Source organism: Salvelinus fontinalis, chromosome 6 (genome assembly GCF_029448725.1).
Source record: "Salvelinus fontinalis isolate EN_2023a chromosome 6, ASM2944872v1, whole genome shotgun sequence".
Lineage (NCBI taxonomy): Eukaryota > Metazoa > Chordata > Actinopteri > Salmoniformes > Salmonidae > Salvelinus > Salvelinus fontinalis.
The window spans coordinates 25758590-25784612 of record NC_074670.1 but is presented as its reverse complement, the minus strand read 5'-3'; the positions used below and the strand labels follow the sequence as shown (position 1 = coordinate 25784612).

General features: G+C 42.5%; 1 protein-coding gene across 3 annotated transcripts; it reads left to right on the top strand.

Annotated features, from left to right (window-relative positions):
- Positions 1–436: 436 nt before the first annotated feature.
- On the top strand, positions 437–25503 carry LOC129857466 (glucocorticoid-induced transcript 1 protein-like). Of its 3 annotated transcripts, none has more exons than XM_055925741.1 (9): positions 437–609; positions 729–1109; positions 4258–4406; positions 9489–9581; positions 12973–13080; positions 18649–18786; positions 20835–21018; positions 22586–22706; positions 22960–25503. In XM_055925741.1, the coding sequence occupies exons 2-9, from the start codon at positions 779–781 to the stop codon at positions 23369–23371; spliced, it is 1536 nt and encodes a 511-aa protein (XP_055781716.1). In that variant the 5' UTR covers positions 437–609; positions 729–778; the 3' UTR covers positions 23372–25503. The 3 variants fall into 3 exon arrangements, with proteins under 3 accessions (XP_055781716.1, XP_055781712.1, XP_055781715.1); XM_055925737.1 differs by having other exon boundaries at positions 12970–13080; XM_055925740.1 differs by lacking the exon at positions 437–609 and having other exon boundaries at positions 616–1109; positions 12970–13080.
- The last annotated feature ends 520 nt before the right edge of the window (positions 25504–26023 follow it).

Sequence of the window (26023 nt, the reverse complement as noted above, 5' to 3'; positions counted from 1 at the left end):
TTTTCTCATATTTACATTTGTATAAAGGAAATAAAATACACAATGACTCCAGTAAATATCTAGGGGGTAAACTCACAAGTCCTCATAAAACCTATAGAGACTGCACATTTTGTTTCAAAACTGTGAGGATCATATTTCATCAAATCGTGTCTTTGTCCTAGAGTCAGGTTTGTCTGACATTTCGTCCATATGAATTAATGTCATTACATCACACATTATGTATTTAATTGTACAGGTAATTACACAAATATTGTAAAGTTCATTTTTAAAACGAAGGTTTTGAGAAAAATTTGTCCAATCCTTACAATACATCGATGACGTTATTGGCTGGAAGTACAGTCGATAGACATCATTGGACCAATGACTAATGTTACTGTATAATTTAGCTGTCCAACCACAGGATCAGAATTAAAGAGTGCAGCCCGCCCAGGTTTATCAGCCAGTAGTCTTGCGGATACAACTGACATTTACAGTGGACATGGGGACGGTAGAGAAGCGCCAAAGATTAGGGAATATGTTTAGCTAACTGTATAAATTAAGTTTGTAAAACAACATATTTAAAGTTATCGACAAACATGCACAAAGAAGACTTGTTTTAGTGTTCTTCAGGTAAGTTATTGCAGTAGAATTCGCCTTTTCAAGATGCAAGATAACTGCGAGATTGCTGCAAAATGAGCTCGAGCAGCATACAAGCTAAAATTAAAGGAAGTTTATCCTCTGTTTTCCAGAAGCGGATATCTTGGCGATTTTTTCCCTGAAAGTGATACGAAGCAGCAGAATGTCAGTTCCCACCAACTCGCTTCAACAACAGTCCACAGTCAGACGTAGCAATGCAGGGTCCCCCAGTTTATCCAACAGCTGCCGTTTGCACCCCATCCGTGCTACCGTGCCCTACCAGCTCCTACGCGGGGGCCAGAGCAGCCCGACACGCTCTCTGCCTCTCTCGGTTGGAGGCAACAATGGACCGACAAATAGCCGCGGGTCATCTCCCCCAAGTGCGACACTGAATCTTGGAGTAAATTGCACTGGCGCCACGAGACAGAGACTATCTCCTGAAAATAGGGTATCGCACTCACCTGACCGGAGTCCAAACTCACCCGTTTGTAGAGGTAAAATATTTTTATATTACCCAGCTACCACATGCTACAATATAGATGTATTCAGGATAAATGCACCATTTTGCTTGCTCTTGGTGATGGTCAATAGATTGCAGGCCTTTTGTATTCCTGTAATACAGTGTTTGCTATGCATTTTATAGCCTAATACATTTTTTAAATATTGATGGATTAATGAGACTGACTGGGCCCTATTCAGTCACCTTGACATGGAAAAGGGCCCTAGGTTTCTAAGGTAAGTCAAACACATGATTTGGCTTTTTTCTGATTTAGGATTCATATAATCAATAATTTGTTAACAAACTCACTCGCATATTGGGTTTTGATTGAATATATGGCCCCAGAGTTACACAAAAGGGGAAGTAGGCCCATATGAAGGCCTACTACAGTACATCACATCACTAATAAGGAAGCTTATAGTGTCCTCTCCTCTTACACGCCTGCTGCTTCTGGACTATTGATAGAAAAGTGGAGGAGAGCATTGGCAGCAAGACATGCTGAAGGGTTGTAAAGGGGCCGTAGACCCTGAGAATCGTTGTTGAACAAACAGTCAGGTTACAGGTGTATGACCTACTCTCTTTCAACTGTACTGTATTGTACACATCGGGAACATATTGTGAGCCCTATGTTATGGAGAATGGAAGTGAGTGGTGTGACATTTCATGTCTATTGGTTCAGCCTGAGCCGTTGTTCCTTTCAGGTGATAAGGAGATGGAGGGTGGACTGAAGGGGGAGATGGAAGACTAGACCACTCTAAATCCTGTATCTGAGACAGGCTCTCCTGCCAAATATTGATGTTGCCGCAGGATGTTGCCGCGGGATGCTGGCCTTCTAGGCAGAGTTCCTCTGTCCAGTGTCTGTTCTTTTGTCCGTTTTAATATTTAATTTTTATTGGCTAGTCTGAGATATGGCTTTTTCTTTGCAACTCTTCCTAGAAGGCCAGCATCCCGGAGTCGCCTCTTCATTGTTGACGTTGAGACTGGTGTTTTGTGGGTACTATTTAATGAAGCTGCCAGTTGAGGACTTGTGAGGCATCTGTTTCTCAAACTAGACACTCTAATGTACTTGTCCTCTTGCTCAGTTGTGCACCGGGGCCTCCCGCTCCTCTTTCTATTCTGGTTAGAGCCAGTTTGTGCTGTTCTGTGACGGGAATAGTACACAGCGTTGTACGAGATCTTCAGTTTCTTGTCAATTTCTCGCATGGAATAGCCTTCATTTCTCAGAACAAGAATAGACTGACGAGTTTCAAAAGAAAGTTCTTTGCTTCAGGCCATTTTGAGCCTGTAATCGAACCCACAAATGCTGATGCTCCAGATACTCAACTAGTCTAAAGAAGGCCAGTTGTATTGCTTCTTTAATCAGAACAACAGTTTTTAGCTGTGCTAACATAATTGCAAAAGGGTTTTCTAATGATCAATTAGCCTTTTAAAATGATACATTTGGATAAGCTAACACAACGTGCCATTGGAAAACAGGAGTGATGGTTGCTGATAATGGGCCTCTGTTCGCCTATGTAGATATTCCATTCAAAATCATCCGTTTCCAGCTGCAATAGTCAATTACAACATTGACAATGTCTACACTGTATTTCTGATCAATTTGATGTTATCTAAATGGACAAAACATGTGCTTTTCTTTCAAAACCAAGGACATTTCTAAGTGACCCCAAACTTTTGAACGGTAGTGTAAATGTATTGTATCTTTCATTGTCAAACGGAAATATGGAGCTATTTTTATTTGACCGTTTCCTCAGAATTGTAGGCTATTTGCAGAAAACACACTGGAGGGAATTTGTGGTGAATTTGTGGTTTTATCCTTCGAGGCATCTGACAAATTAAGGTTAAACATTAAAGTGGACAATACATTGTGTCCTTGTCAGCCATGCAGCTTTGTGATTGGAACATTGGAGAAGTTAACTAGTTGGCATCTTCATTTCAGTCAGTCATCGTGTTCATTCGCATCACTCATCTCATCTGAGCTAGGTGGTGGGGGAAGGGTCGCAAGAACTACGGGCCAGGGTGAAGGCCATGGAAAAGGGTGACATTCCACCACATGATCTTTAGGTTCACACTATGACATCAGCCCCACACCAGGCCTTCCCAATGGTCTCAACAAAGAAACTCCCCCTCCCTGTCAAAGTGCCAGCTGTGCTGAAATGGCCTGCCTCATTGTCACACGTCCCCAAACTGCAGAGTAAGAGTAAATTGGAAAACAAGCTTGTTGTTAAACCTAGAACCCAGCCAAAAATCTGTCAACTTTGGTAGAAAGTTCACTATTTTTTGAAAAGGTTGATTAGAAAATAGTGAGAGTATGCATACTAAAAGCCAGGAAATTATCTGACTTTATTTTGCTCTTGAGAGCCTAAATTTAGCAAAGTGGAGAGACAGTGGAAAATCGCTTGGGCAAAATTTGCATGCTGTGTTTGGAGAACTTTGGCTAGAACAATATTGATGGAAATCCACTCCCCTTTCCTCAGATATTTTACCCTAGGTCATTGGGTTTACTTTCTTAGCCAACATATTTTGGTTGATATGCTCAGACTTGGCTGATCATCTAGGCTTTAGAGCCTAGGTGGTGTGTAGTGGTATCGGAAACGAACACTGCATATGCACTTAGACAAGGAAAAGATTGAATGAAGAATGTGTACCCTGGTCACCTGCTTCACCCCTCAGGAGCTCTTTGATATGGAAAGCAAGGAGCTCTCATTGACTTTCAACAATCACAAAGCATAATACTGCTTACTAGCCTATGCTTTCACCCATTTCCTCCTTCATGTCTCCCTGCTTTAGAAAAACAGGGCATTTCTGTGTTTGGGTCTTTATTGTGAGTTACTGCAGGAGGAATGTTGAGTGAATGCAGGCCATATTGATGTTAATTATGGTGTGGTTGTTTATGAGTTCTTATGTGGGTGGTGTGTGTTTAACTACTTTGGCTGAGAGAAGGCAGCTCCCATGACATCAGACCGAGCTTCAACACAGCCAGATTAGTTAGGCCTAGTATATATCACTGTAGAGCACTGATAGTCAATAAGGTTAGCAATAGAGCCGTTTATGGAAAACAACAAGACGTTCCGGGCCAATTGTTCAGTATGACAGTGTGGGTGTGTCCTATCCTGACCCTTGCTCTCCCCTCGCTCCTGTAGGAGAGAGGTCCAAACTGCAGGTGCGTAGCTCCAGTGCTATCCGGCGGACATCTTCCCTGGACGCCATTATGGGGCCGTACCTCACAGGCCAGTGGCCTCGTGACTCCCACGGACCCTACCCTTCCTGCATGAAAGACAAAGCCACACAGGTAACTGTAGGCCAAAGGACCCCTAAAAGCTAATGATGCACATCATAATCATTTCTTTAAAAGCATATGTTTTCTAAATAAAATGTATATTCAGAAAAACACATACTGGGTTTATTTTGACTACAATTTTCCTGGGTAGCAGCCCACACGTCAGCACTGACTATTCTGGTCAATGTGATTGATCGTTCAATGCAGTTTGAGAATGGGCAGATTTTTGTGGTTATGAACCCATATTGAATATGTATGATGATTGCAGGGCCATTGACCATGGCCGCGCTGTCCATCCTAATAGAATCCTTTCATGTGGCTGAATGAGCGCCGCCCAGCCTCATTTACATGGCTTCATCCTTTAACCCTTCATTCACCTTGGGGCTCTTTGTTTAGTCTTCGGTATGGGAGTGGGCCTCCAGGTTCAAGTAGCTACATATAGAATCAATGTTCCCCTAATGATGGTGTGGACTGCTTCACTTAAACCACTTCGATTAGGAAAAGCACAAACTCCCCAAGTACAGTCACAGACTATCTACTTCCTGTTAACAAGATCTCCCAATACCCCAAATCGCCTGTAAAACTGCATCAGCAAAAAACCTGGGACAAAAAGTCTTTGTTGTAGCACACAATCTAGAGACAGGCTCTTTTCAGAGCTGTAATGTAGCTCTCTGTGGAGGTGAAGTTGTTTGCACCTGTCCCTCAGGCGATGGTTGGGGCTAGGAGAGGAATCCCACTGCTTACCACCTGGCCCTCGTGGCTGGCCCGTCTGCCTTTGTGTGGGAGTGAGGAGCGGAGGGCCATACATATGCTAATCACTGTTCCGGGATAGATCTGTCTGCTCTAGACCCTGTGGTTACAGAACACAGAGAATGTCTGTATGAAGATTACACACACACACACACACACACACACACAGGCATACCCACAGGCACACATACACGGGTACACAGACAGAGTGCAATGATTTAGTCTGGTGTGTGTGTGCGCACACATATACACACACACCAGACTAAAGACTGACTTAATCTTCGTTTTTAGAATTGTGTTACACAGGCAGGATGTGGACGGTCTATTATCGATGACAATCAACTCAGCATGTTTTACTTATGAGTTGTCTAAAGTGAGCAGTTATGCATTACAACTCTTTCCATGTTTTTCAAGCAGCTGGAATCCATAATAAGCGTTTAGTCAAAGATATTTATCTATTCTCGAAAATGTTCCTCATGTTTTAGACGTGCATACTGTAAGATGGCTGTAGATGAGAAGACCAACAAGGTCACAGAACCAGAACGTAATGCCCTCATCAACTCAAATCAGACCAAATGATAGCAGTGGCATTCTATACTCTTGCCTCAGCATGTAAACTAAACAGACCAACTTGAATGCCATTGTAAATCCATTGACGTTCAGTATCCCTGCTGGGAAATCAAACAGGATTTTAAGTGGGGTGAGAATCATTTAACATGGGCTGTAGACTGTGAAAGTAAATTACCAGAGTATTATCTGGCACGACACCTGGCACACAACCCCACAAAACACACAAGGCAGACCGGGAAGTGCAACAACTAAGTCGATGAAAGAGCCTTGAGGTAAACATAGCTGGGAGCTCTGTGAACAAATCAAATCAAATGTTATTGGTCACATACACATGGTTAGCAGATGTTAATGCGAGTGTAGCGAAATGCTTGTGCTTCTAGTTCCGACCGTGCAGTAATATCGAGCAAGTAATCTAACCATTTCACAACAACTACCTTATACACACAAGTGTAAAGGAATGAATAAGAATATGTACATATAAATATATGGATGAGCGATGGCCGTGCGGCATAGGCAAGATGCAGTAGATGGTATAGAGTACAGTATATACATATGAGATGAGTAATGTAGGGTATGCAAACATTATATAAAGTGGCATAGTTTAAAGTGACTAGTGATACATTTATTACATCCAATTTTTAATTATTAAAGTGGCTAGAGATTTGAGTCAGTATGTTGGCAGCAGCCACTCAATGTTAGTGATGGCTGTTTAACAGTCTGATTGATGGCCTTGAGATAGAAGCTGTTTTTTAGTCTCTCGGTCCCTGGTTTGATGCACCTGTACTGACCTCACCTTCTGGATGATAGCAGGGTGAACAGGCAGTAGCTCGGGTGGTTGTTGTCCTTGATGATCTTTTTGGCCTTCCTGTGACATCGGGTGGTATAGGTGTCCTTTGTGAGTGTTTTTGGTGACAAGCCAAATTTCTTCAGCCTCCTGAGGTTGAAGAGGCGCTGTTGCGCCTTCTCCACCACGCTGTCTGTGTGGGTGGACCGTTTCAGTTTGTCTGTGATGTGTACACCTAGGAACTTATAACTTTCCACTACTGTCCCGTCGATGTGGATAGGGGGGTGCTCCCTCTGCTGTTTCCTGAAGTCCACGATCATCTCCTTTGTTTTGTTGATGATATTTACCTGACACCACATTCCGAGGGCCCTCACCTCTTCCCTGTAGGCCGTCTCGTCGTTGTTGGTAATCAAGCCTACCACTGTAGTGTCGTCTGCAAACTTGATGATTGAGTTGGAGGCGTGCATGGCCACGCAGTCATGGGTGAACAGGGAGTACAGGAGAGGGCTGAGGATGCACCCTTGTGGGGCCCCAGTGTTGAGGATCAGCGGGGTGGAGATGTTGTTTCCTACACTCACTACCTGGGGGCAGCCCATCAGAAAGTCCAGGACCCAGTTGCACAGGGCGGGGTCGAGACCCAGGGTCTCAAGCTTAATGACGAGTTTGGAGGGTACTATGGTGTTACATTTTTTTTAATTTTACCTTTATTTAACTAGGCAAGTAAGTTAAGAACACATTCTTATTTTCAATGACGGCCTAGGAAAAGTGGGTTAACTGCCTTGTTCATGGGCAGAACGACATATTTTTACCTTGTCAGCTTGGGGATTCCAATGCTCTAACCACTAGGCTACCTCCTGCCTAATGCTGAGCTGTAATCGATGAACAGCATTCTTACATAGGTATTCCTCTTGTCCAGATGGTTTAGGGTAGTGTGCAGTGTGATTGCGTCGTATGTGGACCCATTGGGGCGGTAAGCAAATTGGAGTGTTAAAATCCCCAGCTACAATAAATGCAGCCTCGGGATATGTGGTTTCCAGTTTACGTGAAGTCCAATGAAGTTCTTTCAGGGCCGTCAAGGTTTGGTGTGGGGGGGGGGGGATATACACGGCTGTGATTATAATCGAAGAGAATTCTCTTGGTAGATAATGCGGTCGGCATTTGATCATAAGGAATTCTAGGTCAGGTAAACAAAAGGACTTGAGTTCCTGTATGTTGTTATGATCACACCACGACTCGTTAATCATAAGGCATACACCCCCGCCCTTCTTCTTACCTGAGAAATGTTTGTTTCTGTCGGCGCGGTGCGTGAAGAAACCGGGTGGTTGTACCGACTCTGATAACGTATCCCGAGTGAGCCATGTTTCCGTGAAACAGAGAATGTTACAATCTCTGATGTTTCTCTGGAAGGCAACCCTTGCTCGAATTTCGTCTACCTTGTTGTCAAGAGACAGGACATTGGCGAGTAGTATACTTGGGAGGGGTGAGCGACGTGCCCGTCTATAGAGCCTGACCAGAAGGCCGCTCCATCTGCCCCTTCTGTTGCGCTGTTGTTTTGGGTCGCCTACTGAGATCCAATCCTTTGTCCTGGGTGGTGGTCCAAACAGAGGATCCACTTTGGGAAAGTTGTATTCCTTGTTGTAATGTTGGGAAGTTGACGTTGCTCTTATGTCCAATAGTTCTTCCCGGCTGTATGTAATAAGACTTAAGATTTCCTGGGTTAACAGTGTAAGTAATTAATACATAAAAAAACAAAATACTGCATAGTTTCCTAAGAACGTGAAGCGAGGCGACCATCTCTGTCGGCGCCATTACACTGTTGCAGACACTTCATTTGTTATAAAAAAATAAACATTTCACTTGTTATTACAATGATGATGGAGATAAGTAGCCTATGGTGTAAGCATTGCTATGTTATTGTACCCGTTTAACTATTTGCTGTAGGGTAGGCTTTAGTAGAACCGGAGAACTAGGCAAAAATGTTATAATACCCATATTAATTAAAACATCTCAATATAACTTTTTGCAGTTAGCACTTAGCATTGGAAACATTCCTTTCACTATTCATTCAGCCGTCAATGTTTGGCTCTAGCATCAAACACCACAGCAATACCATAGCCATGTACAAAAACACATCTGCCATCCAGCATAGTGGCCTCTTTATTGGAGCACAAGCACCCGTTTAAACCGTTTGTCCTTTCTGAAGAGCGATGTGCCAGTAGCCATAATGCTTCACTAGTGTTCTTCATATTACATATCATAGAGTGGTTCTTTTGTGTAACGTTGTGCGTTATAGAGGATGTTTTGTTTTTCGACAAGGGTCAAACGTAAGGCAGTACGAGGACATTGACATTTAAGATGCTTCACCACGACTCCTTGGAGGACCAATGTCACTGTTGATATGCATAAACGAGGGGAAGTGCATCATGGTTGCATACATGCTTTTGAAACATCCTGTCTCTTTCTTTGCATATGTTTTACATAAGTTAACCATTTCATTATTTATGTAAAGGTTGCATTCTTGTAGACACTAGAGCACTTTTCTTTATCCGCTGTAGTGGAGAAAGAGCAGCCATTTCCCACAGACTTACCAGCTAGTAGTTAGTATGTAGTATGTCAGTCACCAACCACAAAGTAGCCTTTGGCAGTCTGTCCTAATTTGGATTGTCATTAAAACGGTAAGGCTACAACTTTAAGTAGTAGCTATCACACATGTTATTACTGTTTTGTGCTTCTGGTGAGATGCAGCCATCTTTATCCCGCAAATACAATTTTTGACTCGTTTGATTGTTTCCAGATGTGTGCATCTCTGGCGAAGGCACAGGGGTGATGATTGCTGTCACCCACCTCTCTTGTCTCTCAGTCTTCCTGAATTCCATACAAATGATGGGGACTGATGTGGGTGTATTTGTTTATCCGCTGCTTAGAGTATGCATATTTATATATGTGTGTGTGTGTGTGTGTGTGTGTGTGTGTGTGTGTGTGTGATTCAGACACCTGGTCTGTGGATAGAGGAGGCTGGAGGGGAGCAGGGAAGCCCACACCAGCGGTCAGCCTCCTGGGGTAGTGCAGACCATCTGAAAGAGGTAGGTGCCACACTCAACCTTCCTAGCATATATAGCCTAGCCTACACACTCTCTGCATGACCTATGTCCCTAGCCAAAACAACTGTACGGAGCGCTATCCTATTATTTGTAATCCAATACTGTAACCAATGTCAACACCATAACTCTCTGAGGAGTTAAACGTTAGACCAGAATAGCTGGTCTGTCCCAAAACATCCAGCGAGAGTTGTATTGTTGACATTATTGGATCTGCGCTGTATGTGCATAGTCAACTATACTTAAAACAAGTTTTTGTCAGGGCCATTACTTGAAATGTGTTTTATTTGTCAGGATACGAGGTTCAGTTAAATATTGTTCTCCTGAAGGTCGGTTTCCTTGCGCGTAGCCTGGCTGAATTAGTGGCTAGTTGGAGACCACATTGAGCTATTAGTTCTCTAGCTCTTCCAGACCACAGTCTTTATTTAACCTTCCTTTCCCTCTGTAGTCTAGTCCGTCGCATCTCGTTGGGCCTGGTTGTTATGAGAGGGGGAGCAGGCACTGAACTTGTCTGCAGGGTGTAACAGCCATATCATTTCCCTCTCAGCTTGGCCCTGTTGATACTCTAGTGACAAGGATAAACCTTATCTAACTCCATAAAGGCCTAGTCCTCCTGCAAACAACCCATATATAAGCGTGTTACAGTCTGCTGGCTTTTGCTCAAGAGCAACACAGCAAAACAGCTGTATTGAGGCTTTTGAAGTGGACTGACTTACATAAGATAGGCCTGTTGTTAGATGAGCGATAAACACTAAATGGATGGAATGTTCTCTCACTATGTTGAGATGTTTCTTTTTGTTCTTGACATGATTATGATTATATGCTACTTTATTGTATGTACATGTAGTAACATATTGCAACATATAGTACATGTTTCTAAAGATACTAATAATCTAAGTTGATCTAAGTCACCCATTGTAGCATATAAAAGTAGCAATAGGTACATTTGGATTTGACATATGGTCTTACATATTGTCAATGAAATGTATTATTTTAGCTGACCCAGTCATATATAGCCAAATCCTCCCACCCAACAGTGAGTGGTAGTATACAGTAGAGATGGGGGGGAGGGGGAATCAATACAGTAAGAAGGTGTATTAAAGTCTTATCCTACAAGGTCTGGATTTTCTGTTCTTCCTGAAAATGAATTGCACCCATCTGATGTCCCAGGTCTAAATCAGTCCTTGATTATAGGGGAACAAAAAAACACATTGGAACTGGCTTCAAGGTCCAGAGTTTAGTTTCAAGGCAGTAGAGTATCGCAACATTGTTTTTGGTGATTTTATATCGATACTGTTGACTCGAAGTATTGATTAAAAAAATACAAAATACAAGATAGCGTTAGCTAGCGCTAGTCAGGTGTACCTGCCCCAAAACTCTGGTATTTATCATCCTATAGCTAGTTCTTCATCTTTTTCATTGTTTGAAATGGTGAGCCAACATGTTTTGAGCACTTTTAACTCCAAAACGAATTTTGTCATGGCTTTCTCTTATCCGTTTGCAGCAGACATATCGGATCGCTCACCTAAGTATCGTCCTAAGTATCGTGATAATGTCATATTGTGAGGTCCAGCCCTTTAATACACTAAGCTTTACACTACCCTGTTCTTTCTCATCTTCAGAAACCTCATATGCATTGCCTTGTCACTATTGACTCCTATCATGTACTCTCAAAGCAAGTCAATCCAGGCAAACCACACTGTACTGTTCTATAATAACCTCTATGTATGACATGCTACTGTTCTATAATAACCTCTATGGATGACTTGGTACTGTACTATAATAACCTATATGGATGACATGGTACTGTTCTATAATAACCTGTATGGATGACTTGGTACTGTACTATAATAACCTATATGGATGACTTTGTACTGTTCTATAATAACCTATATGGATGACTTGGTACTGTACTATAGGATATAATAACCTGTATGGATGACATGGTACTGTTCTATAATAACCTATATGGATGACTTGGTACTGTACTGTAATAACCTGTATGGATGACATGGTACTGTTCTATAATAACCTGTATGGATGACATGGTAATGTTCTATAATAACCTGTATGGATGACATGGTACTGTTCTATAATAACCTATATGGATGACTTGGTACTGTACTGTAATAACCTGTATGGATGACATGGTACTGTTCTATAATAACCTGTATGGAAGACATGGTACTGTACTATAGTAACCTGTATGGATGACTTGGTACTGTACTGTAATAACCTGTATGGATGACATGGTACTGTTCTATAATAACCTGTATGGATGACTTGGTACTGTTCTATAATAACCTATATGGATGACATGGTACTGTTCTATAATAACCTGTATGTATGACATGGTACTGTTCTATAATAACCTGTATGTATGACTTGGTACTGTTCTATAATAACCTATATGGATGACATGGTACTGTTCTATAATAACCTGTATGGATGACATGGTACTGTTCTATAATAACCTCTATGGATGGATGACTTGGTACTGTTCTATAATAACCTATATGGATGACTTGGTACTGTTCTATAATAACCTATATGGATGACATGGTACTGTTCTATAATAACCTGTATGTATGACATGGTACTGTTCTATAATAACCTGTATGTATGACTTGGTACTGTTCTATAATAACCTATATGGATGACATGGTACTGTTCTATAATAACCTGTATGGATGACTTGGTACTGTTCTATAATAACCTATATGGATGACATGGTACTGTTCTATAATGACCTGTATGTATGACATGGTACTGTTCTATAATAACCTACATGGATGACATGGTACTGTTCTATAATAACCTGTATGGATGACTTGGTACTGTTCTATAATAACCTATATGGATGACATGGTACTGTTCTATAATAACCTGTATGTATGACATGGTACTGTTCTATAATAACCTACATGGATGACATGGTACTGTACTATAGGAACCTGTATGGATGACATGCAGGGAAGGGCATCCTATAGAGTAGACATACTCTTTCTGTGTACTGTATAGCCAGGATTATAAGATCAGCATTAAAAGACCTCGCCTTTAGTCTGCATTATAGAGCTGATTATGTTATGATTATATAACCAGTACGGAAACATAATAACCCTTTGACTTCACCTATGATTATCCCTTACTTATTGCTTTGTACCTTTTCTAAAGGCATATTCTATTGAATTATACCTCAAATATAGCCTGGTGGTCCAGTCTATTTGTGCTTTAGCAAACTCCTCTCTGCCATGTATGGCATGAAACAATAGAAGTGTTGGCTACACAGCACATGCAGTACATTCAAGGCTACCTTGAATGTCCATTGAGAACCATTCATTTTCCCTGAGGTAAACCCCTTGTCTTTCTCCAGCAGATTGCTAAACTCAGGCTGCAGCTCCAGCGCAGTAAACAGGTCAGCCGGCAGAGCAAAGACCGAGATCAACAGCTGGGACTACACACTAGCACCACTTGCCATCCCCAGGTGAGTTATACCTTATTGCTGCCTCCCTGTGTCTGCCACCCAGATCACAGGGCATGGTACTAGTATGGTATCTGCCCCAATGCTATATTCACAGTGGCATTGTCACCGTACCATGTACAACCTTCAATAAATAGAGGACTTATTATGGATAATGCTTGATTGTAAATGTATAGACTAGGGTTTTGGTAGCCTGGGTGCCAGGCTGTTTCTGCTTCAGGCAAAATGTCCTTCCAAAACAACAATGTGGGTTTGCTGTAATGCAGAATTGTGCAGCACAATTCAAGCAATTGTTCAGGCATGTCATATGAATGTGCTCAGATCACTTATGTTTATATATATATAAACACAAGACACAAGTGGTCTGACCACATTCATATGACAGGAAACATGCCTGAACAATATACATATATACACACACACACACGTATATATACACACGTACAGTGGGGCAAAAAGTATTTAGTCAGCCACCAATTGTGCAAGTTCTCCCACTTAAAAAGATGAGAGGTCTGTAATTTTCATCTTAGGTACACTTCAAATATGACAGACAAAATGAGGGGGAAAAATCCAGAAAATCACATTGTAGGATTTTTTATGAATTTATTTCAAATTATGGTGGAAAATAAGTATTTGGTCAATAACAAAAGTTTCTCAATACTTTGTCATATACCCTTTGTTGGCAATGACAGAGGTCAAACGTTTTCTGTAAGTCTTCACAAGGTTTTCACACACTGTTGCTGGTATTTTAGCCCATTCCTCCATGCAGATCTCCTCTAGAGCAGTGATGTTTTGGGGCTGTTGCTGGGCAACACGGACTTTCAACTCCCTCCAAAGATTTTCTATGGGGTTGAGATCTGGAGACTGGCTAGGCCACTCCAGGACCTTGAAATGCTTCTTACGAAGCCACTCCTTCGTTGCCCGGGCGGTGTGTTTGGGATCATTGTCATGCTGAAAGACCCAGCCACATTTAATCTTCAATGCCCTTGCTGATGGAAGGAGGTTTTCACTCAAAATCTCACGATACATGGCCCCATTCATTCTTTTCTTTACACGGATCAGTCGTCCAGGTCCCTTTGCAGAAAAACAGCCCCAAAGCATGATGTTTCCACCCCCATGCTTCACAGTAGGTATGGTGTTCTTTGGATGCAACTCAGCATTCTTTGTCCTCCAAACACGACGAGTTGAGTTTTTACCAAAAAGTTCTATTTTGGTGTCATCTGACCATATGACATTCTCCCAATCTTCTTCTGGATCATCCAAATGCTCTCTAGCAAACTTCAGACGGGCCTGAACATGTACTGGCTTAAGCAGGGGGACACGTCTGGCACTGCAGGATTTGAGTCCCTGGCGGCGTAGTGTGTTACTGATGGTAGGCTTTGTTACTTTGGTCCCAGCTCTCTGCAGGTCATTCACTAGGTCCCCCCGTGTGGTTCTGGGATTTTTGCTCACTGTTTTTGTGATCATTTTGACCCCACGGGGTGAGATCTTGCGTGGAGCCCCAGATCGAGGGAGATTATCAGTGGTCTTATACGTCTTCCATTTCCTAATAATTGATCCCACAGTTGATTTTTTTCAAACAAAGCTGCTTACCTATTGCAGATTCAGTCTTCCCAGCCTGGTGCAGGTCTACAATTTTGATTCTGGTGTCCTTTGACAGCTCTTTGGTCTTGGCCATGGTGGAGTTTGGAGTGTGACTGTTTGAGGTTGTGGACAGGTGTCTTTTATACTGATAACAAGTTCAAACAGGTGCCATTAATACAGGTAACGAGTGGAGGACAGAGGAGCCTCTTAAAGAAGAAGTTACAGGTCTGTGAGAGCCAGAAATCTTGCTTGTTTGTAGGTGACCAAATACTTATTTTCCACCATAATTTGCAAATAAATTCATAAAAAATCCTACAATGTGATTTTTTGGAATTGTTTTTCTCATTTTGTCTGTCATAGTTGAAGTGTACCTATGATGAAAATTACAGGCCTCTCATATTTTTAAGTGGGAGAACTTGCACAATTGGTGGCTGACTAAATACTTTTTTGCCCCACTGTATATATATATATGTATGTGTGTGTGTGTAGATATATACACAATCATAACAATTAATGAATATGCACCTGTGGAACGGTCGTTAAGACACTAACAGCTTACAGACGGTAGGTAATTAAGGTCACAGTTATGAAAACTTAGGACACTAAAGAGCCCTTTCTACTGACTCTGAAAAACACCAAAAGAAAGATGTCCAGGTTCCCTGCTCATCTGCGTGAACGTGCCATTAGGCATGCTGCAAGGAGGCATGAGGACTGCAGATGTGGCCAGGGCAATAAATTGCAATGTCCGTACTGTGAGACGCCTAAGACGGGGAGACAGGAGGAACAGCTGATCATCTTCGCAGTGGCAGACCACGTGTAACAACACCTGCACAGGATTGGTACATCTGAACATCACACCTGCGAGTCAGGTACAGGATGGCAACAACAACTGCCCGAGTTACATCAGGAACGCACAATCCCTCCATCAGTGCTCAGACTGTCCGCAATAGGCTGAGAGAGGCTGGACTGAGGGCTTGTAGGCAGGTCCTCACCAGACATCACCGGCAACAATGTTGCCTATTGGCACAAACCCACAGTTGCTGAATCAGACAGGACTGGCAAAAGGTGCTATTCACTGACGAGTTGTGGTTTTGTCTCATTCACGGTTATCGTCGAAGGAATGCGCGTTACACCGAGGCCTGTACTCTGGAACGTGATCGATTTGGAGGTGGAGGATCAGTCATGGTCTGGAGTGGTGTGTCACAGAATTATTGGATTGAGCTTGTTGTCATTGCAGGCAATCTCAACGCTGTGTGTTACAGGGAAGACATCCTCCTCCCTCATGTGGTACCGTTCCTCCAGGCTCATCCTGATATGACCCTCCAGCATGACAATGCCACCAGCCATACTGCTCGTTCTGTGCGTGATTTCCTACAAGACAGCAATGTCAGTGTTTTGCCATGGCCAGCGAAGAGCCCGGATCTCAATCCCATTGAGCACGTCTGGGACCTATTGAATCGGGAGTGTGAGGGCTAGGGCCATTCCCCCCAAATGTCCGGGAACTTGCAGGTGCCTTGGTGGAAGAGTGGGGTAACATCTCACAGCAAGAACTGGCAAATCTGGTGCAGTCCATGAGGAGATGATGCACTGCAATACTTAATGCAGCTGGTGGCCACACCGGATACTGACTGTTACTTTTGATTTTGACCCCCCTTTGGTCAGGGACACATTATTCCATTTCTGTTAGTCACATGTCTGTGGAACTTGTTCAGTTTAGAATCTCAGTTGTTGAATCTTGATATGTTCATACAAATATTTACACGTGTTAAGTTTGCTGAAAATAAACACAGTTGACAGTGAGAGGACATTTTCTTTTTTTGCTGAGTTTATATACAATATATATATATATATATATATATATATATATATATATATTGTGTGTGTATATATATATATATACACACAGATGTGTTCAAATTTGTTTGCACCCTTACAACTCATTGAAATATTGCTTAGTTCCTCCTGAAAAGTGATGAAATTAAAATCAATTTTATCATATATACTTGCATGCCTTATGTTATGTCATAGAATAAAGCAAAGAAGCTGTGAAAAGAGATTAATTATTGCTTATTCTACAAAGATATTCTAAAATGGCCTGGACACATTTGTTGGTACCCCTTAGAAAAGATAATAAATAATTGGATTAGTTATATTTCAAACAAATTTGATTCTTTAATTAGAATCACACGTCTCCAATCTTGTAATTAGTCATTCTGCCTATTTAAATGGAGAAAGGTAGTCAATGTGCTGTTTGGTATCATTGTGTGCACCACACTGAACATGGACCGGAGAAAGCAAAGGAGAGATTTGTCTGAGGAGATCAGAAAGAAAATAATAGACAAGCATGGTAAAGGTAAATGCTACTAGACCATCTCCAAGCAGCTTGATGTTCCTGTGACAACAGTTGCAAATATTATTAAGAAGTTTAAGGTCCATGGAACTGTAGCCAACCTCCCTGGGTGCGGCCGCAAGAGGAAAATCAACCCCAGATTGAACAGAAGGAGAGTGCGAATGGTAAAAAAAGAACCAAGGATAACTGCCAAAGAGATACAAGCTGAACTCTAAGGTGAAGGTACTTCAGTTTCTGATTGCACCATCCGTCGCTTTTTGAGCAAAAGTGAGCTCCATGGAAGAAGACCCAGGAGGACTCCACTTTTGAAAGAAAAACATAAAAAAGCCAGATTGGAATTTGGTAAAATACATAGTGACAAGCCACAATCCTTCTGGGAGAATGTCCTTTGGACAGATGAGTCAAAACTGGAGCTTTTTGGTAAGTCACATCAGCTCTATGTTCACAGATGAAAAAGTGAAGCTTTCAAAGAGAAGAACACCAAACCTACAGTGAAACATGGAGGCTTGGTTCTGTTTTGGGGCTGCTTTGCAGGGCCTGGCACAGGGTGCCTTGAATCTGTGCAGGGTACAATGACATCACAAGACTACCAAGGCATTCTGGAGCGAAATGTACTGGCCAGTGTCAGAAAGCTCTGTCTCAGTCGCAGGTCATGTGTCTTACAACAGGATAATGACCCCAAACACACAGCTAAAAGCACCCAAGAATGGATACGAACAAAACATTGGACTTTTCTGAAGTGGCCTTCTATGATTCCTGATCTGAATCCTATCGAACAGCTATGGAGCTGAAACTTGCAGTCTGGAGAAGGCACCCATCAAACCTGAGACAGCTGGAGCAGTTTGCTCAGGAAGAGTGGGCCAAACTACCCGTTAACGTGTGCAGAAGTCTCATTGAGAGCTATAGAAAACGTTTGATTGTAGTGATTGCCTCTAAAGGTTGTATTAGGTTAAATGTCCCATCATTTTTGTCCATGCCATTTTCATTTGTTTTATTATTTACAATATTATGTTGAATAAAAAATCTGAAGCAAAGTCTGATTTCTATTAAATATGGAATAAACAATGGTGGACGCCAATTACTTTTGTCAGTTTCAAGTTATTTCAGAGAAAATTGTGCATTCATCGTTTTTTGTGAAGGGGTACCAACAAATTTGAGCACGTCTGCATATATATGTATGTGTGTTTTATGGAGTGTTATATTTGATTTAAAGAGCTCTAGTTCATGAGTCCCTATTCTGACCAGAGACCGAGATGAAAAAGAGGAATAGGAGGAGACATGTCTGGGCATGCCCAGTTCCCAGTACTTTCTGTGTATGTGGTTCATTCATTAACAGATACTGAGCAACTGTAAACAAAGCACTGGGAAAAATAACATAAACTAACTTTAACATGGCATGACTTTCACCTGTCGTAGATCACAATCTAGCCTATATTATTGTTAACCTCACTTTAATGTCATTTAACTTGAAATTTAACCTCACATAAATCACATTCTATAGCGATACCATACACTGAAATACTGGGGAGAGCATACAATTGACAAGATGTCTGTTTAAAGTGATCATAGAAAAGCTACAAAACATTTCTACCACTTAACAAAATATAACTGGACCCTTGGTTTGCCACGTTTTCCAGAATAAGGTGGTTTCCACAGCCCTGTCGAACATCCCAGTGCCAAAGTCCCTCATATCGAGAGTGCCTAGCAGTGTGGAGGGCATCAACCACGAGCTGGAGAATGTGTTCATCAGAGAGGACTGGAAGCAGGGAATACAGGTGGGCACACACACACACACACATACACACACACACACACACACACACACACACACACACACACACACACACACACACACACACACACACACACACACACACACACACACACACACACACACACACACACACACACACACACACACACACACACATATTTACGACCTGCAGCACAGCAAGCCTTCCTCTGCTCAGAATCAGCTGTACCCAACAGCACAAGCAGAAGGGCTCTGAACATTTTCATACAGTATCATACATTATCATCTGCTCTGGTATTCGCTTTTCTGCTTGTCATTCAAATACACTGCTCAAAAAAATAAAGGGAACACTTGAACAACACAATCTAACTCCAAGTCAATCACACTTCTGTGAAATCAAACTGTCCACTTAGGAAGCAACACTGATTGACAATAAATTTCACATGCTGTTGTGCAAATGGAATAGACAAAAGGTGGAAATTATTGCCAATTAGCAAGACACCCCCCAAAACAGGAGTGATTCTGCAGGTGGTGACCACAGACCACTTCTCAGTTCCTATGCTTTCTGGCTGATGTTTTGGTCACTTTTGAATGCTGGCGGTGCTCTCACTCTAGTGGTAGCATGAGACAGAGTCTACAACTCACACGTGGCTCAGGTAATGCAGTTCATCCAGGATGGCACATCAATGCGAACTGTGGCAAAAAGGTTTGCTGTGTCTGTCAGCGTAGTGTCCAGAGCATGCAGAAGCTACCAGGAGACAGGCCAGTACATCAGGAGACGTGGAGGAGGCCGTAGGAGGGCAACAACCCAGCAGCAGGACCGGTACCTCCGCCTTTGTGCAAGGAGGTGCACTGCCAGCGCCCTGCAAAATTACCTCCAGCAGGCCACAAATGTGCATGTGTCTGCTCAAACGGTCAGAAACAGACTCCATGAGGGTGGTATGAGGGCCCGACGTCCACAGGTGGGGGTTGTGCTTACAGCCCAACACCGTGCAGGACGTTTGGCATTTGCCAGAGAACACCAAGATTGGCAAATTCGCCACTGGCGCCCTGTGCTCTTCACAGATGAAAGAAGGTTCACACTGAGCACGTGACAGACGTGACAGAGTCTGGAGACGCCGTGGAGAACGTTCTGCTGCCTGCAACATCCTCCAGCATGACCGGTTTGGCGATGGGTCAGTCATGGTGTGGGGTGGCATTTCTTTGTGGGGCCGCACAGCCCTCCATGTGCTCGCCAGAGGTAGCCTGACTGCCATTAGGTACCGAGATGAGATCCTCAGACCCCTTGTGAGACCATATGCTGACACATGCACATTTGTGGCCTGCTGGAGGTCATTTTGCAGGGCTCTGGCAGTGCACCTCCTTGCACTAAGGCGGAGGTACCGGTCCTGCTGCTGCTGCTGGGTTGTTGCCCTCCTACGGCCTCCTCCACGTCTCCTGATGTACTGGCCTGTCTCCTGGTAGAGCCTGCATGCTCTGGACACTACGCTGACAGACACAGCAAACCTTTTTGCCACAGTTCGCATTGATGTGCCATCCTGGATGAACTGCATTACCTGAGCCACTTGTGTGGGTTGTAGACTCCGTCTCATGCTACCACTAGAGTGAGAGCACCGCCAGCATTCAAAAGTGACCAAAACATCAGCCAGAAAGCATAGGAACTGAGAAGTGGTCTGTGTTCACCACCTGCAGAATCACTCCTGTTTTGGGGGGTGTCTTGCTAATTGGCTATAATTTCCACCTTTTGTCTATTCCATTTGCACAACAGCATGTGAAATGTATTGTCAATCAGTGTTGCTTCCTAAGTGGACAGTTTGATTTCACAGAAGTGTGATTGACTTGGAGTTACATTGTGTTGTTTAAGTGTTCCCTTTATTTTTTTGAGCAGTGTACATCCACACATACTGGAGTTTACACGCAGTGTGATAATACTGAAATTTACTGAATGCATTGAATTGACTTATGTATGATGATCAATAACAACTGTGAATTATATAGTGCCCTGCTGTGGTTCTCGCACTCCCCTCATCCCTTCATCCTTTCCCTCCATCTCCACCTCTGACCTCTCAGGCTTTGGACGTGTTGGACGGCCGCCGCGCCCCCTTTCAGCCTCATCGCTACGGCAATGGCGGTGACACACGGGACACGGACACCCAGGCCCCCTCTAGTGGCGGTTCCAGCCCCTGGCCCTTCACCCCTGACCCCCCCCACTCCCCAGAAGGCAGCCCCTGCTCTGCAGAAGAGCTTGACAAAGGTACTCCATTCAGATGTATTTTCTGGCTTGCACGATCTATTACTGTAGATCAAGGCACACATTCAACAGTCTCCAGCCATTGCATGTCTCAGGAGCAGAGTATGTGAGCGTAGTTGAGCGGTTGGAAATCCCGCTCACCGCTCCATGTCCTTTCCAACCGCTCTGCTAAAAAACGTTCTACGCTCACGGGGAAAAAACTCCAGTTCCAAATTCGCGCCGTTCATTAAAATCAGATTTTAACCAACACCCATCTATTTTTGTGAATAACTGGACCTACCAATGGGTTTTTAAGTGTTGAAACCAAACCATATGGATTTGAATGTTAAACAGCATATAAACACTCTAAATAGGTCAGGAGGCAGACAGGGAGCCTAAGAAGGAACAATAATGAATGATTTAGGCTATATTATTTCAAGGCTATAGCCTACAAAGAAGTACGTTGTGAAGCATTTGCGAATTCGACACGATAGGCTGGTAGGGACATAAAGCGCGCAGCATTTAAACAACATTTTGTTGTATTAAGTCATTATAGTCTATAAATTGTGCATTTAGGCTGTGACTTACTTCGAATGAAATACAATTAAAGGAAAAATGACTTGTTAGTGCTTTTGAATTCATTTTTAGAAACACGAGTTTGGCCAGTCTGTGGGTTCAGACTCATGCGATGGTGTCTGGAGAGCCAGCCGGCCGGCAGCGGAGAATATCCTCTCCACACTTGCAGAGCCACTGGGGATGCTAAACACCCTTTTGGCCACTCTTGCCAAGCTGGGCAGAGATGCAGAGTTGTTTTTACATTTATTTTTATAGGTAGGCCGCAAGGTTTTTAGGCAAAATAACCCAATCAAAACGGAAAGCTCCTTGAATGTGGGAATATGCCAGGCCTATTGGGCCAAAATCAATGATGGCCTATTGTATAGATAATAGAACAAAAATGAACGAAACGTTTAAGAGATCTGATTTTTAGTTTAGAAATACTTTCTACAATGATGAACTTTGTTATCTACCCACTTCATTCCTTTTTTTTTTGCATGTGCACGTAGTAAGTACCCATCATACTTTTGGGATAAGTGTCTTTTCATATTCCACAATGACTATTTAGTTGTGGACACTACAGCACCGCACTCCTTCTCTTGCTATTGGTCCGCATCTTTGTAAGTCACCTTGATTTAGAACCTGTGTGTTATCAGTTTTTTATGAAAATATTTAGTGAACTCCATGACAGTAGCTGAAGCATGGGGTTAGTAGCAGCATACAAGTAGACTACAAATGCATGCAGGGGCGGGCATGCCCTGAGCTCGTGAAGTGAGCGCTACTGGAGCCAATTGGAGCGGGCGAGAAGGCCAGTGCTCCAGCCTTTGGGGAATCTTGCTCCACGCTCATACTCTGCTCAGGAGCCTAGTGATCAGGATTTGGTTAATGATAAATGGCTCACGCTATATTAATACTGTGCCGTATTATGTGAATCGCCTCATTGTCTTCTACAGGCAACAGATCTCTAACACACGTTCCTTTATAGGGACATAAGATCACCACACTGACCTGCTTACATGTTTCATTCTGTTTTCAGACAGCGGCTGCGGCTCTCCCCTTCCCAAGTTTGCCACCTCTCCCAAACCCAACAACAGCTACATGTTCAAACGGGAGCCTCCGGAGGGGTGTGAGAGGGTCAAAGTGTTTGAAGAGATGGTGTAAGTCGTCTTCACTACGTTGAGGGGTGTTTCTAATTCGAATGCTTCTCAACTTGTTTATTTTTTAAATTGGTCTGATAGTGTCCTTGTGCTACTGTACAGATGTAGGATCTTCATTTAGTTCTCCTGCAATGGAATGATCAAATTAAGACCCTACATCTGTAGGACATTCTCACTGTAGGTGTTTCATATACACACTTTGGTATGTGATGATAAAAAGATGAAGACATTCTCCCTCACTTTTCCTCCCCAGGTCTGGTGTCTCTAGAGGCTTCCCTCTTTTTTCATGCCCAGATAAAAACAAGGTGAACTTCATCCCCAGGGGCTCCGCCTTCTGTCCCGTCAAACTCCTCTGCTCCTCCCACTTCACCACAACCTCACCCAGCCCTGGTCTCCATGGAAGAAGCAGCACATGGCCCGAGGACGCCATGACACCCGCTAGTTCCACTACTCTGGCCTCCACTAACTGGAGCTCGTCTATAGGCACAGACATGGTCAGTAGCTCAGACACAGGCGTAGGCACCGACACAAGCACAGAGAACAGCACAGACAGTCTGAGCCCAGACACTAACACAGACACAGGTGAACTGACAAGCACAGCAGTGGTCCCAGGTGGCCTGTCTACAGATCCCTGCTCCACTACACACATCCTTCTTACCAGCTAGTTCTCAGGTACAGTCCAGCTTATGAGCATTAGCCTGGTCCCAGATCAGTTTGAGCTGTCTTGCTAACTCCTATGGTCGCAATGACCATAGAAGGTAGCAAAAGTAGCACAACAGCACAACAGATCTGGAACCAGGCTAGCTGAGTATGGCTCTTTAACGCAACATTAGCCAGCAAGGAGGGCCTATCCTTACTAACCTAGCCTTCTCTTCTGAAAGGTGTGGCAGGCAACATCCTCCAGAAAGACTTGTTTTCAATTCAGAGGGTAGATTCGATTGTTTCATGTATTGTTCTTTAGCAATCAGCTTTATCAAAATCAATTCAAGCAATTGAGAAAAAAATAAGGGAATTAAGCAATGGGCAAGAGAAACATATTTTATTGAATTTTGAAAATGTTTATCTAACCAGCTTATTTAGCTGTTCTGTGTTGCTAGCCAATATTACAGCATGGATAAGCTTTTTAATATAAAATAAAATATCATGCCTGTTTATATTAAAAACCTTATTGGGATGTCCTACAGTTACAATACAATGCTCCAATTTTTCATGAATGTTTACACTTATTTCAGGTCTCAATCCAGTTTATGTAAACACATGACGAAAAGCTAAAGAAAGACGATCTGAAAGTGACCAAACAGCCAGCTACAAAGCACAGTGTCCCCACATAGCCTTGTTTCAGGTCCCCTGAATAACCAATGAACTCAGGTCATTTGGAATGTACTACAACTCATGGATGAACTTTGCCGGTTGTCTTTTATGGTTAATTCATGACATTACTCCTAAGACATTCCATAGTCTTTATACAAGTGCTGATTCTAATCTTTCAACACGACATATTAAAGGATTGCCATCAATAGAAATGATAACTTGGTGCACGGGAAATTTGTAAAGATAGTTTCAAGTGCTTTAGAGACATTCCAGAGGTTATTATATTGTAGCTCCACGATATCAGCAGTATTAGCTTTCAGAGCCTGTTCAAACTCCCTAGTGATGAAATTGATAAATATGAGCTATGACATTTTACCAATAAAATTGATCAAAATAAGGCCTAGATTCAATCGGATTAAGTGTTAACCAGCGGTGTCTTGCGTTTTGGCAGCGTCAGGTGTTACTGCATTGGAGCTGTCAAATCGGTGAACAAACGCACCTGTGATCAATTTCACGAAGCCACACCCGTCTCACTCGCGATAGAAGTTCAGAAAGAGAAAGTGTAGGCTATATAGAAATAATGATGCTCAAATTGAAAATCACTAAACAAAATAATGAGAACTTCTATCAGCCTAATCGTTTAGATTACATCTCACATTCCAGTGTTCGAACTTGTAAACAAGGTACATGGGATTTCTCTCAATGCGTCTCCATGCAGCCAATGGCAATGTCCGCTTTAGGTATAACGCCGGGAGCCGCTTGTGGATTTGACAGCTCTAATGCGGGTGTTGACTAATGCGCATCTGATAGAATATAGCCCTAAAAAAAAATGTTTTATGCATCAACAACAAAAAAATTAGCAAAAAAGCAAAGGTGAAAGTTACTTAAAAAAAAAAAACTAAATAGATAAGCAATCAACAAACACTTATAATTCTGTCAATCAGAATTAACATTGAGGCTAATGAGATATTTTCAAAGCACTTAATTCCAGGCGGGATAATATTCACCATATAATATTTTACACAGTACTATATAAAATGTAAAGCAAATCAGATAATGTTAAGCGTGCATCTTAGTGAGTATCTTAGTGTTGATTTGACGTTCAGTATGGAGTAAAATATTTCATGAAACTGGATTTGATCCTTTAAAAAACGTCGCCTTTAAATATAAATCGAGCTATAACGTGGACCTCCCCCGATTACTTCTACGATACGGATTGAATCCAGTCCCTAAGTATCTTCAGTACATTACGTTAAAACCCCCTAATATAAAAATAAAACAATTCAAGGAAAAACAATCCACTCAAACCTGATGTATATTTTGTCGGTAAAGATGACCGCTGCTCGATGACTAGTTTGAATCATACTAACATTTTTTCCGAAGTTCCGCAAGGCTTGCCATGTTCGGCACTAATATTCCATGCCTGTGTATTTCATGTTTTATATGTAGACCTTGTGTTTTTACAATAAAGTAAGCATTAAAATCACACTTGATGTTTGTCTCAATTTTTTAAAGCACTAGCTTCACATTATTTTAGATGTTAGTATTTGAACCACTTTAGCTTATTAAGCCCAGGCTTCCAACAAGACAGGATTTTGGAAGGCTGGCCACGTGAGACTAGGCGTTCGATTCAATCCGTATCTCCGAAGTTCAGCACTATAGCACACATTTAATTTAAAGGCAATGTTCCTGCGTTCGCAGAGACGGCATTCACCATCTCAATCAGAAATGTTATTTTAAGCATGCTATAGTGCTGAACTTCTGCAATACGGATTGAATTGAGCCCTAGAACCCCTTAACCTGGCTTATTAGTTTAGTTTCATGGTTCAGAGGAAGCCTACAGTGACAGCATATGCCTCAGGGATTCATAGTGGGATGTGTGCATTCTCTATCATTTCAAAGCTAATTAACCAAAGAGGAAGAATACAGTCTTGTGGTAGTTGTAACCTGACAATAGAGGAACAGCATAGCTTTGCAGTATTCAAATAAAGCAACAATACATAAGA

Excerpts from the sequence above, each read along its gene's own strand:
- LOC129857466 (XM_055925737.1), top strand. The coding sequence starts at position 779 with ATGTCAGTTCCCACCAACTCGCTTCAACAACAGTCCACAGTCAGACGT. Across the intron at positions 4,407-9,488 it reads TGAAAGACAAAGCCACACAG|ACACCTGGTCTGTGGATAGA; the intron begins GTAACTGTAGGC and ends TGTGTGATTCAG. Across the intron at positions 9,582-12,969 it reads GTGCAGACCATCTGAAAGAG|CAGATTGCTAAACTCAGGCT; the intron begins GTAGGTGCCACA and ends GTCTTTCTCCAG.